Consider the following 12,299-nt stretch of genomic DNA (forward strand, 5'->3'; position numbering starts at 1 on the left):
ATAAAAAAAAAAAGAAAGAGACGGAAAAATTGAATTTCAATAATTGCACGAAATCCAGTGATATCTTCATTCATAAATGAAGTTTTATGGTTTAATTAATTAATTCAATTAAAGAACAAGGACATCCATAACGTATTTCACTTGCTGTAGACATGACATGATATATATCTATCGCGCGTCTAATAATGTTACTGTGAGACCATTAGCAGAAGATGAGTCGTGATTGTTTGATGAATAATTTGCTGCACTTATCTCCCTTTCGGTGAAGAAACCAGGTTGCTTAGGCTCAGGCAAAGCACCTTCACCACCCAACATAAAAACCACACTTGACATGCTCGGCCTGTCTTCTGGACTCCGTTGAACACAAAGTAAACCGATATGAATTGAACGTAATACTTCATTTAGGTTACAAGAATTTTTTATTAACGCGTCAATCATTTCAACGGATCTTCCTTCCATGTGCAGTCTCCATGCCTGAACAATTAAATACATGTTACCATAATAGATTATTCGTTGACAAAAACATATTATTAATGTTACCACCTACATGCCCAAGAAGGTTAAGGTTGTGTTCCGGATGACTGAATCCTCTGTTTCTTTTCCCGCTTACGATCTCTAGGACTATTACTCCGAAGCTATACACATCAGATTTTGTTGAGTAGAGACCATCAACTGCATACTCTGGTGACATGTAACCACTGCAGGAAATTCCTGAACATTAAATCATATTCATGGGATCAAAGTCATAAGTAAATAACGTATATATATCATTTAGGAAATGCTTACTATGTTCCCACTACTTTATTTGTATTGGCTTCAGTTTCACTGCCTCCAAAACTTCTTGCAAGGCCAAAATCTGAAATTTTAGGGTTCATTTCATTATCTAATAAAATGTTACTGGCCTTCAAATCTCTGTGAATTATTCTTAGTCTTGAATCTTGATGAAGGTAAAGCAGTCCGCGAGCGATGCCATTGATAATGTGGAAGCGCTTAGGCCAATCTAGCGCCATTTTGTGTGTTTTATCTGCCCAATATCATAACCAACTCAGCACATTTTGCCTATTAACAAACGCATAATAAAAAAAAAGGTAGCATAATTCGAATGAAAACAGAGAAACCCTGTGCTCATCAAGCCATTTCAAAATGACAATTGATCTGGCTGTCAAAATTTGTCCTTTGCTGAGACCATTACTGTCAGAAATGGCTTATGAGGATTTGGAGCTCCTGTTATAAAAATTTTAGGTAATAAAAATTTGTGTTAGTTTTTGGAACAAACCGAAAATAAAGAAGTCCAAGCTTTTGTTAGGCATGAACTCATAGATCAACATCATTTCATCTTTTTGTATGCAACATCCAAGTAGTTTCACCAGATTTCGGTGTTGAAGTTTAGCAATATACACAACTTCATTCTTGAATTCATCAACTCCTTGTTTTGAATTTGTTGATAGCCTCTTCACAGCCACTTCTTGCCCGTTTTTCAGCACTCCCTGAAAATGATTAACAAATAAATAAATAGAGTCATACAGTGCTGACAGTCCTACTCCTAAGAGAACAAATAACAAAATAATACAACAATTTCAAGACTTCGTATTGTAAGTGGATCGCATCAGATTGTACCTTATAAACTGGTCCAAACCCTCCTTCCCCGAGTTTACTGGAGAAGGAGAAATTATTGGTGGCAGAAGCAATAGTGCCCAGATCAAAGAGTGGTAATTCTAGGTCTTCCCTTTTATTATTGTTATTTGCACTTCTTTCCAGATTGGCTATCATTGTCCCTGAAAAAGTAGAACCACAAAAAATACAAATAATCAAACCATCTCTTCTTTCCATGTCCGTGAGATTTGCATTATAACAGCTTAGCAGAAAAGGAACTTACTGTATTTCCGCTGCTTCCTTTTCCTAACAAATATTGCGAACGCCAGGCCTAGGAAGATCACTCCAGCAACTGAAAAAATGGCCGCTATGACCTTCGTTTTTGACTTCCCATTAGCGTTTGGATCCTTATCATCTTCGTATAAAAATAACGCATTCATGAAAAAGGGAAAAAAATTGTGAGATAGACATTTTGATTCACAGAAGATCTAATTGCAATATCTTATTCAATTGTTTCTTAAATTCTTTCCTGTCCAAAGTTGAATGCTTATTTGTGAATCAATTACCTGTTTCAGAAGAAGCCATCCTAATGTAAAGATCTTGCCCATCCTTAGTTAATTGTTTAATGTCAAGAAGGTCACCATACCAAAAGAAGCATCCACTCCCTCTTTTTATATCTGAAACTGCATAGGCCATGCAAGAACAATCTTTCAAGCATAACGTCTTACATTCTTCTAGCGTCAAGCTTGCATTGGTTGACCAATTTTTCGTGTCAGGCAGTTTAACATTGGAGTACGTTATAAACTTGTCTCCTTTCTTGCAATCCAACGGTATTCTTCGAACACATCCACCTATCCAGTCACCTCCATCCCAATCTTTTTCATATTTGGGCACAAATCTATCCAGACAACTACAAATAGGTGTTTTTCTACTGTCACAACTGCCATAAACACCACAAAATGCATAAGCATCACAGTCGTCTATTGGTGTAGATCCGTACACACTCCAATCGCCAGTTCGATCAATCCATATGAACCGGCTTGTCTTACCATCAACATTCAGAACCAGCCTTGTAAAATCTGATCTGTTAACAGGGTCATCAATAACATAGTATTCTCCCTCGTTCTGGTTTAAAACTAAAGTATATTTAAAAAGCGTGCCTGGTTCCAAATAATTTAGCCCACTAAATTGAACACCATTCCAAGGCCCATATCGATTCTTGACAGCTGAATTTTCTTTGATAACTAACTCTAAGACTCTGGGATCAATCTGATATGTAAACTTACCTGGAGAAGGATCATCTTCGCTCTTCCATGATGATAGACGTATATCCAAGCCTTTTGCTATAGTTCCGATCTTCATTCCTGGTAGAAATGTTCTGTCAGGATAATCGAAACTTTGCCACAAGAAATTTTCTGGGTTTAGATCATTTTCGGCTCTGATAACAAGATTTCCTGAATCTAAAAGCTGCACAACTGAGTTAGTTATCACCCTCGATGAATTGGAAGACCAAATTATTGTATTATTCTGATTGAGCAGAACGAGAAGCCCATTGTCGTTTAACTTTAAAAGGCCAGATGAATCGGTGAGTGGGGTTTGTCTATTTGCAACCCAAACAACGGTACCATTGGATACCTTTCTATACCACACCCCCAAGAATCGATATTTAGATGCTCCTGGGCGGAAAAACCCAAGTTCAAAGTTGCCATTAGCTGAAACTATTGTTTCATCATCTCTAATAGTTTCATTTGGATATATAGTGTCCAAGGAAACGGATATTATGAAGGTGGAGGTGAGAGAAAGGCAGAAAATGAGTACTATAATTATATAGTTTCCCATTGGTTCTTGCTTCTTTTCATCTTGTTGCATTGCTTTATATTATTACATAAATGATATGAAGAACTTTGTCATCAAAAAAACTAGAAGAGATGTGAACAATTAATCTAGAAAAGAATACTTTTCTTTTGAAATGTGGTATTTTTGGCCGTAATACAGGAATCATATAATATTGATGAAGGCAAGACTGACTTGAACAACGAAAGCAATGCTGGTTGAACAATTTGTATTTACTGAATAAAATATTTAGCGTGGTTCTTCATATTTCTCTCTATTTCTCTCTTTTTTTTACTTTTCTCTTCGTTGGTTGTCTATATATATTTTATTCAAAGACCATGTCACCATGATCCATGACAACTACATTGGAAATAAGTATTTAATTAATATTCATTAATATTAATATGATAATAATATGTAAATAATCAGAATGACATTAAAAATGAAAAGATGGTAACATTAACACCATTATTTAATTAATACTATAATTATCTATTCGTAACAATGAAATTGAAAAACTATTGTCTAATTTTCAAGCTACTAATAATTAAATGACTTGAAAGGCACAAAGAAATCATTATATAATTAATATTAATTTACTCAGTCATTCATTCTTTATCTAATTGTGTCTACCATAACGATGAAATTGAAAAGCTATTGTGCAATTGGCAAGCAAAGAACAGTTAAATGCCAGAGTAGCCAAAATAGGGTTAGCAAAGGCAAATTCTGGGAACCTGAGCCTCAAAGTCGCAAAGAAATCAAAGCAATTGACCAAGAAATGAAAGTGGTCTTGGCACAAACAGTTGCAATGTATGCTTTGTCCACCATTATTAAACAAAACCCATTCATCCATCTGCAAGAAGACTAAAAGCATAAAAATAAAAAGATTAAGGGTCTATTCAACAATATTATATTAACTGTTTTAACAGCTGTTAGTTGTTGTAGTATATGTTAATTATTTTATTAGATGTAGGGGTATGCAAACAATCAGTTCAATTCAAACCGACCGGAGTCAGAAAATGCAAATCGAAATTTTTAGACAATGGACCAAATTGGATCGAATTTGACATTTGAATCGAACCAGTAGATTCGACTGATTTTAGTCAACTTTTGTCATGTTGATTCGATTTAAACCCGACCGATGAATTTCTAAAAAATCGATTCAAGCCGAATGAATTAACCATCCGAACCTCTCTTGAATAGCTGACCGAATCAAATCGAAATGGATCGCTTGAATTTTTGGTTCAGTTCGATCGGTTGTTTTGCACACCCCTAATTAGGGGTTAGTTGTTAGCTATTAGCTTTTTAATTGGCAGCTTTTTATATAACAGTTTAAATTAGAAGTATTCGATAAAAAAATAACTGTTCAATTAGCTATTTAACTTAAAATAACAAAAAAAAAATTAGTTGTTTAATTAGCTGAATTCGAAAGAAAAAAAAACAATAGTATGATTGTCAAAAAAAATTAATTAAAAGCTAAATATTAAATGCAAAAGATAAATGTTAAATGTTAAAGGCTAAATGTTAGAGTATTTAACAAACCTCTAAAAGTTACTAGAATAAACACTTTGTTACCAAACGCTACAATTAACAAAAATAGAGTTTAAACTTTATCAAAATGCTAAAAATTAATTAAAAGTTATTGCCGAACAGCCTTAGTAATAGTTACAATCTTGCAATTTTTTTTTTTATGACCACACTGTTGTTAAAGGGTGATAAATATAAAAGGTTCCCATGTGAGATAAGAAAATTTTAATGGGCTTTCCAACAATCTTTTAATAGTATAATATTAAAGAGAAAACTAAGAATTAGATTTATTTCCTTAATCGGAAGAAATTAATATCCTTAAGTTATACTCTTGAAAATTTTGAATTGAGTTTTTTTAATTCATAAAATCAGCTTTATATCAAATAATAAATAAAATTAAATATTATATATGGTTTATTTCTTTATAAAAATGAAATAAATGCAAATAAGGTATGAAGTTCAATTTGTTTCCTGAACTTAAGAGCAATATTCAATTTGTCTAAAAATCATCAAAAAATCAACTTTTCGTACGATTTATCCCCTGAATTTAAAAATAAAAAAATAAATAATCCAATTTTTTACTTAAAATAAAGTAAATATTTAATTTAAATTAAAAATAATTAAATATTTGATTTAGATCAAATACAATTAAGAAGTATTTAAATGATAAATAATAAATATTTTTTATACCAATCATATAGTCAAATATTTTTCTAATTTTATAATTTTTAAATTAAATTTTTTTATTTTTTAAATCAAAGACAAGACACTATAATTTTTTTTATAATTATTGTTACATTTTAAAATAATTTTTCCCTAATTTTAAACTTTAAAATAATTTTTATTAGTAAAAAATATTTAAAATTAATTTTTATGAAAAATTAGCTTTTTATTCTTTTAGTGCAAATTAAAAAAATAAATTATAAAAAAATTAATTCCTAGGTAAATTGAATATTATTTTTAAGTTTAGACGATAAATTAAGCTTTATTCCTACAAATAACAATATTATTACTAATTAGTACCATATTAATATGATGCATTGCAAGGAAATGCCAAGCAAGTTTACACATGTCGAAATATTTCTGATATGACAAATGGATGTTACCAAATAATTCAGGCTCATTTCATTAAGGAATTAAGCTCATTTTCCCTTAAATTTAGAAGTAATATACAATTTACTCAACAATTAATTTTTTATTCGCTTTACTCCTTAAATTTGTAAAAAAAAAAAATAAAAAACTCATTTTCTAAAAAACTTTATTTTTAAATAAAATAAATATTTTAATTGAAATCAATTAAATAATGGAATATTTGATTAAAATAAAATATAATTAAAAGATAATAAATATTTTTCAAACCAAATATTCAATATATGATTTATAATTTTTTAAATGAAATATTTATTTAATTACACTATAAATTTTTGTAATTATTTTTTAAAAGAATTTTTTCTCTTGTAAATTAAAAATTTTTGAATAAATTTATTAATTAAAAAATATTAAAAATTGTCTTTCTTTAAAAAATGGACTTTTTTGTTCTTTTATTGCAAGTTGAACGGTAAACCATAAAAAAAAGTTGATTTTTGAGAAAATTTAACATTACGCAAATTGAACGTTCTTACATAAATCCAACATGTGATATTAAATTCAACAAAAAATAAAAAAAAAAAAAAATTTTTATTAGTCAAAAATAGAGATCCTGCCAACATGGTGGATCCCACAAAATGGACAAAAGAAATAAAAAAATAAGTCAAGGAAATAAATAAAATGTGAAAAGAAAACTTCAATGGTTGGTATGGGTATTCTGAAAACTGTACTGATCAATGAACCAGTGAAGATAGGAGTGTACTAAATTGGAGAGTTCAACCGGATTCAACACGGTTCAACCGGATTTTTATGTATAATATTTTTAAATAAAATTGAAAGTATAGAAAAAAAAAACTTGATATCAAATAAAAAAAAATTCTCAAATTTGGTTTTTATAAAAAAGCATTAAAAAATTAATAAATAATTTAAAAAAAGAGAAAATATGACTAAATTTAATACTAAAAAAATTAATTAATTACAATAAAATATAATATTAATTTTAACATTTGGCTTTAAAGTCGAGAAATTTAATTGTTTTAATTAATATAATAGCACTTTGAAGGTGCTATTATATTACCGATTTAGACCGATTTTTAAAGGTGCTCATTTTTTTATGTAATCTGAACCAGACCACTGTCCGATTTCCGATTAAACTGATCATTCGGTCCGATTTTAGAACCATAACCGCCTATACCAACCATTTGACGAAAGAAAAAAAAAAAAAATGCTTGTTTTGTTCTTCACTGTATTGGCTATAAATAGCCATGGAAGTTCAATGTTGTGTGTCTCCGTGAGTGTGGAGTGTTTGCTGTGTGAATGATAGTAATTTTGAAGGATTACTATTCAGTCTCTCTTCTTTATAAAATTATAATTTAGTCCTTTCTTCATAAAAGTTATTTTTAGTTCAGTCCAAATTTCTCCTTCCCCCAATTTCACACGTGCTTCTTCAATAATAAAAAAATTAAAATTCAGATTTAATCCAAATTGAAATGGATGACATAGCAATTAAGAAAAAGAAAGACAATTGAATGAGGAAAGAAATTACAAACCGATTATTATTTTAATAGAACAAATAAAGACTTTAAATACCTAATTGCGATTGCTATTGGCTTGATTGCTTCAACGTAGACGAAAAGAAACATTATTTGGAAGACAAAAAATAAAAATAGCAATTGACTTTTGGCATTTTTTTTTTGTCTCGCTTCTAGATTGATTTTGACTCGTGTGACTTATATGTTTGTCTCTTCTTTATCAAAAATAATTATTTTGAGTTAAAGATAGAATCTAGATATAACTGTAGTTGAATCAAAATCTGAAGAGCTGAGTGGACTTTCATCAACATTTCCATTTAGCAATAGTAATTTTACTAAACTGAAAACAAAATTAGTTGATCCTTCAATTTTAATTGAAGTTCAATAATTTGAAAAAAAGAAAAAAAAAATTGAACTTCAATAAATTGCACGATGTTAAATGAAATGGTGAAATGGAAATTACTTACCTAGATTTGATCCATGGCTCTATTCATGGACCAAATCAATAAGAATAAAGTTTTTTTAAAAAGTATTTCGATTTTATTCTTTTTTTTTTTTCGGTGTATAGTAAGAAATACCTTCGTTTCAATAAAAAACCTTATTCTCAATGTTTGGCCTGTAAGTGAGGCCATATACCTGGTCTAAATCAAATTTTTCCTGATAAGATATTTAATTAAACTTTAGTAGTAACCGATACAATTCATTTAAAAGGAAAAAGATCGATAAAGTATTTCCATAATCATGACATGGTATATATCTATCGCGCCTCTAATAATGTAACTGTGAGACCATTAGCAGAAGATGAGTCGTGATTGTTTGATGAATAATTTGCTGCACTTATCTCCCTTTCGTTGAAGAAACCAGGTTGCTTAGGCTCAGGCAAAGCACCTTCCCCACCCAACATAAAAACCACACTTGACATGCTCGGCCTGTCTTCTGGACTCCGTTGAACACATAGTAAACCGATATGAATTGAACGTAATACTTCAATTAGATTACAAGAATTTTCTATTAACGCGTCAATCATTTCATGCGATCTCCCTTCCATGTGCAGTCTCCATGCCTGAACAATTAAATACATGTTACTATAATAGATTATTCGTCTGCAAAAACAAGATATTAATGTAACACCTACATGCCCAAGAAGGTTAAGGTTGTGCTCGGGATGACTGAATCCTCTGTTCCTTTTCCCACTTACGATCTCTGGGACTATTACTCCGAAGCTATACACATCAGATTTTGTTGAGTAGAGACCATCAACTGCATACTCTGGTGACATGTAACCGCTGCAGGAAATTCCTGAACATTAAATCATATTCATGGGATCAAAGTCATAAATAGATAACGTATAGATATCATTTAGGAAATGCTTACTATGTTCCCACTACTTTATTTGTATTGGCTTCAGTTTCATTGCCCCCCAAAACTTCTTGCAAGGCCAAAATCTGAAATTTTAGGATTCATTTCATTATCTAATAAAATGTTACTGGCCTTCAAATCTCTGTGAATTATTCTTAGTCTTGAATCTTGATGAAGGTAAAGCAGTCCGCGAGCGATGCCATTGATAATGTGGAAGCGCTTAGGCCAATCTAGCGCCATGCTGTGTGTTTTATCTGCCCAATATTATAACCAGCTCACCACATTTTGCCTATTAACAAACGCATAATAACAAAAGGTAGCATAATTCGAATGAAAACAGAGAAACCCTGTGCTCATCAAGCCATTTCAAAATGACAATTGATCTGGCTGTCAAAATTGACTTTTGTCCTTTGCTGAGACCATTACTGTCAGAATGGCTTATGAGGATTTGGAGCTCCTGTTATAAAAATTTTAGGTAATAAAAATTTGTGTGTTTTTGAAACAAACCGAAAATAAAGAAGTCCAAGCTTTTGTTAGGCATGAACTCATAGATCAACATCATTTCATCTTTTTGTATGCAACATCCAAGTAGTTTCACCAGATTTCGGTGTTGAAGTTTAGCAATATACACAACTTCATTCTTGAATTCATCAACACCTTGTTTTGAATTTGTTGATAGCCTCTTCACAGCCACTTCTTGCCCGTTTTTCAGCACTCCCTGAAAATGATTTACCAATAAATAAGCAGAATCATACAATGCTGATAGTCCTAACTCCTAAGAGAACAAATAACAAAATAATACAACAAATTCAAGACTTCGTATTGTAAGTGGATCGCATCAGATTGTACCTTATAAACAGGTCCAAACCCTCCTTCTCCAAGTTTATTGATGAAGGAGAAGTTGTTGGTTGCACAAACAATAGTGCCCAGATCAAAAAGTGGTAGTTCTAGGTCGTCTTTTTTATTCTTGTTATTTGCGTTTCTTTCCAGAGTGCCTATCATTATCCCTGAAAAATTAGAACCACAAAGAATGCAAAGAATCAAGCCCATGTCTTCTTTCCATTGAACTCTGTTGACAGTAATTCCCTTGGTGCTGTGATGCTAAGTGCTGTCAGCTTAGCTTTCTTATTTCTCATGAATCGTTTTTTGTATGAAAACTCAAGAATATTTGAATGTTGAATGAATTTGTGATAGAGCTTAAATTTAGCCACAAACAAAGAGACAAACTTCTTTAAATCATGGGAAGTTAGTATTGACTTCTTTGTGGAAAGCTAGTGTAATTTGCTATATAAAGCAACCCTTGTTAATGAAAGTGTAAGAAAGAAAAAGGTGAAAGCTGAGAGTTTGAGAGGAGAGAGCTTTGTAAGAATATTAATTTATGTAGAAAAAATGAAGAAGAAAAGAAAGAAGAAAAAAAAAGATTTGTATTTACATCAACTTTGTTTTTTACTTCATTAAACTCTGCTATATTGCTTTCTCTGTTTTATCTCCTCCTCTCAATCTCCAACAAATGGTATCACATTTTAAATGATCTTTGTTGGACTGTGGTTCAAGATTTTCTTAGTAAAAATCTGCTGTGTTTGTTTTTTTATTGAGCCTCATGTTAAGCTCCATCAACTTTGTTTCTTTCTCCAACAAACTCCCATGTCCATGAGATTTGCATTACAACAGCGTAGCTGAAAAGAGACATTATACAGGAATTTAAAACAAAAGGCAATGGATGAAAATACGACATATTGTACTTCCGCTGCTTCCTTTTCCGAATAAATATTACCAACGCTAGGCTTAGGAAGATCACTCCAGCAACTGACAAAATGGCCGCTATGATCTTCGGCTATGACTTCCCATTAGTCTTTGTAAACTTATCATCTTCATATAAAAATAACGCATTCATGAAAAGGGGAAAAAATTGTGAGATAGACATTTTGATTCACAGAAGATCTAATTGCAATATCTTATTCAATTGTTTTTTAAATTCTTTCCTGTCCAAAGTTGAGTGCTTATTTGTGAATCAATTACCTGTTTCAGAAGAAGCCATCCTAATGTAAAGATCTTGCCCATCCTTAGTTAATTGTTTGATGTCAAGAAGGTCACCATACCAAAAGAAGCATCCACTCCCTCTTTTTATATCTGAAACTGCATAAGCCATGCAAGAACAATCTTTCAAGCATGACGTCTTACATTCTTCTAGCGTTAAGCTTGCATTGGTTGACCAATTTTTCGTGTCAGGCAATTTAACATTGGAGTACGTTATGAACTTGTCTCCTTTCTTGCAGTCCAACGGTATTCTTCGAACACATCCACCTATCCAGTCACCTCCATCCCAATCTTTTTCATATTTAGGCACAAATCTATCCAGACAACTACAAGTAGGTGTTTTTCTAATGTCACAAATGCCATAAACACCACATAATGCATAAGCATCACAGTCGTCTATCGGTGTAGATCCGTACGCACTCCAATTACCAGCTCGATCAAGCCATATGAACCGGCTTGTCTTACCATTAACATCCAGAACCAGCCTTGTAAAATCTGATCTGTTAACAGGGTCATCAATAACATAGCATTCTCCCTCGTTCTGGTTTAAAACAAAAGTATACTTAAAAAGCGTGCCTGGTTCCAAATAATTTATTCCACTAAATTGAACACCATTCCAAGGCCCATATCGATTCTTGACAGCTGAATTTTCTTTGATAACCCACTCTAAGGCTCTGGGATCAATCTGATATGTAAACTTTCCTGGAGAAGGATCATCTTCGCTCTTCCATGATGATAGACGTATATCCCAGCCTTTAGCTATAGTTCTGATCTTCATTCCTGGTAGAAATGTTCTGTCAGGATGCTCGAAACTTTGCCATAAGAAATTTTCTGGATTTAGATCATTTTGAGCTCCAATAACAAGATTTCCTGAATCTAAAAGCTGCACAACTGGATTAGTTATCACCCTCGATGAATTGGAAGACCAAATTATTGTATTATTCTGATTGAGCAGAACGAGAAGCCCATTGTCTTTTAACTTTAAAAGGCCAGATGAATCGGTGAGTGGGGTTTGTCTATTTGCAACCCAAACAACGGTACCGTTGGATACCTTTCTATACCACACCCCCAAGAATCGATATTTAGAAGTATAAGCGTTACTTCAGTCACAGCCTTCACACATTAAAACATCACAGCACCATTAACAAATAACCATCACAGCCAAGTACACTTAGCCAAAACCTACAGTTAGTTACGAAAGATAGATCATATATACTTTTGTGTAAAACAGTTCTAGAACAAGATGAAGAAAATAACAGTTCAGAGCAGAGGTTGAGAATTAAAAACTCTGCTGCTTTCTTTTCATTCTTTCTACTTTTCGGTTCTCCATGA

The 12,299-nt window shown here is 31.9% G+C and overlaps 1 protein-coding gene and 1 pseudogene across 2 annotated transcripts; both read right to left on the reverse strand.

The window, feature by feature from the left end:
• Positions 1 to 36: 36 nt before the first annotated feature.
• Positions 37 to 3,617, reverse strand: LOC105633218 (G-type lectin S-receptor-like serine/threonine-protein kinase At4g27290). Its single transcript, XM_037637552.2, has 7 exons — positions 2,160 to 3,617; positions 1,877 to 2,008; positions 1,618 to 1,775; positions 1,277 to 1,487; positions 787 to 1,024; positions 548 to 698; positions 37 to 474 (listed from the first exon to the last, which is right to left on the reverse strand). The coding sequence occupies exons 1-7, from the start codon at positions 3,460 to 3,462 to the stop codon at positions 169 to 171; spliced, it is 2,499 nt and encodes an 832-aa protein (XP_037493480.2). The 5' UTR covers positions 3,463 to 3,617; the 3' UTR covers positions 37 to 168.
• A 4,708-nt stretch (positions 3,618 to 8,325) lies between these two features.
• On the reverse strand, positions 8,326 to 12,000 carry LOC149495007 (G-type lectin S-receptor-like serine/threonine-protein kinase At4g27290; annotated as a pseudogene). Its single transcript, XR_016321836.1, has 6 exons — positions 10,950 to 12,000; positions 9,780 to 9,937; positions 9,438 to 9,648; positions 8,946 to 9,184; positions 8,707 to 8,857; positions 8,326 to 8,634 (listed from the first exon to the last, which is right to left on the reverse strand). The product of XR_016321836.1 is annotated as a G-type lectin S-receptor-like serine/threonine-protein kinase At4g27290 (transcript).
• Positions 12,001 to 12,299: the final 299 nt, after the last annotated feature.

This window comes from Jatropha curcas, chromosome 7, assembly GCF_041381405.1.
Source record: "Jatropha curcas cultivar XTBG-Jc1 chromosome 7, XTBG_Jcur_1.0, whole genome shotgun sequence".
NCBI lineage: Eukaryota > Viridiplantae > Streptophyta > Magnoliopsida > Malpighiales > Euphorbiaceae > Jatropha > Jatropha curcas.

What these genes read in the sequence shown, in the direction of transcription:
- LOC105633218 (XM_037637552.2), bottom strand. Translation starts at nt 3,462, where the DNA reads ATGCAACAAGATGAAAAGAAGCAAGAACCAATGGGAAACTATATAATT. An exon ending in GATGGCTTCTTCTGAAACAG is followed by an intron (nt 2,009 to 2,159) that starts GTAATTGATTCA and finishes TTTTATACGAAG; the next exon opens with ATGATAAGGATCCAAACGCT. An exon ending in AATAAAGTAGTGGGAACATA is followed by an intron (nt 699 to 786) that starts GTAAGCATTTCC and finishes AATTTCCTGCAG; the next exon opens with TGGTTACATGTCACCAGAGT.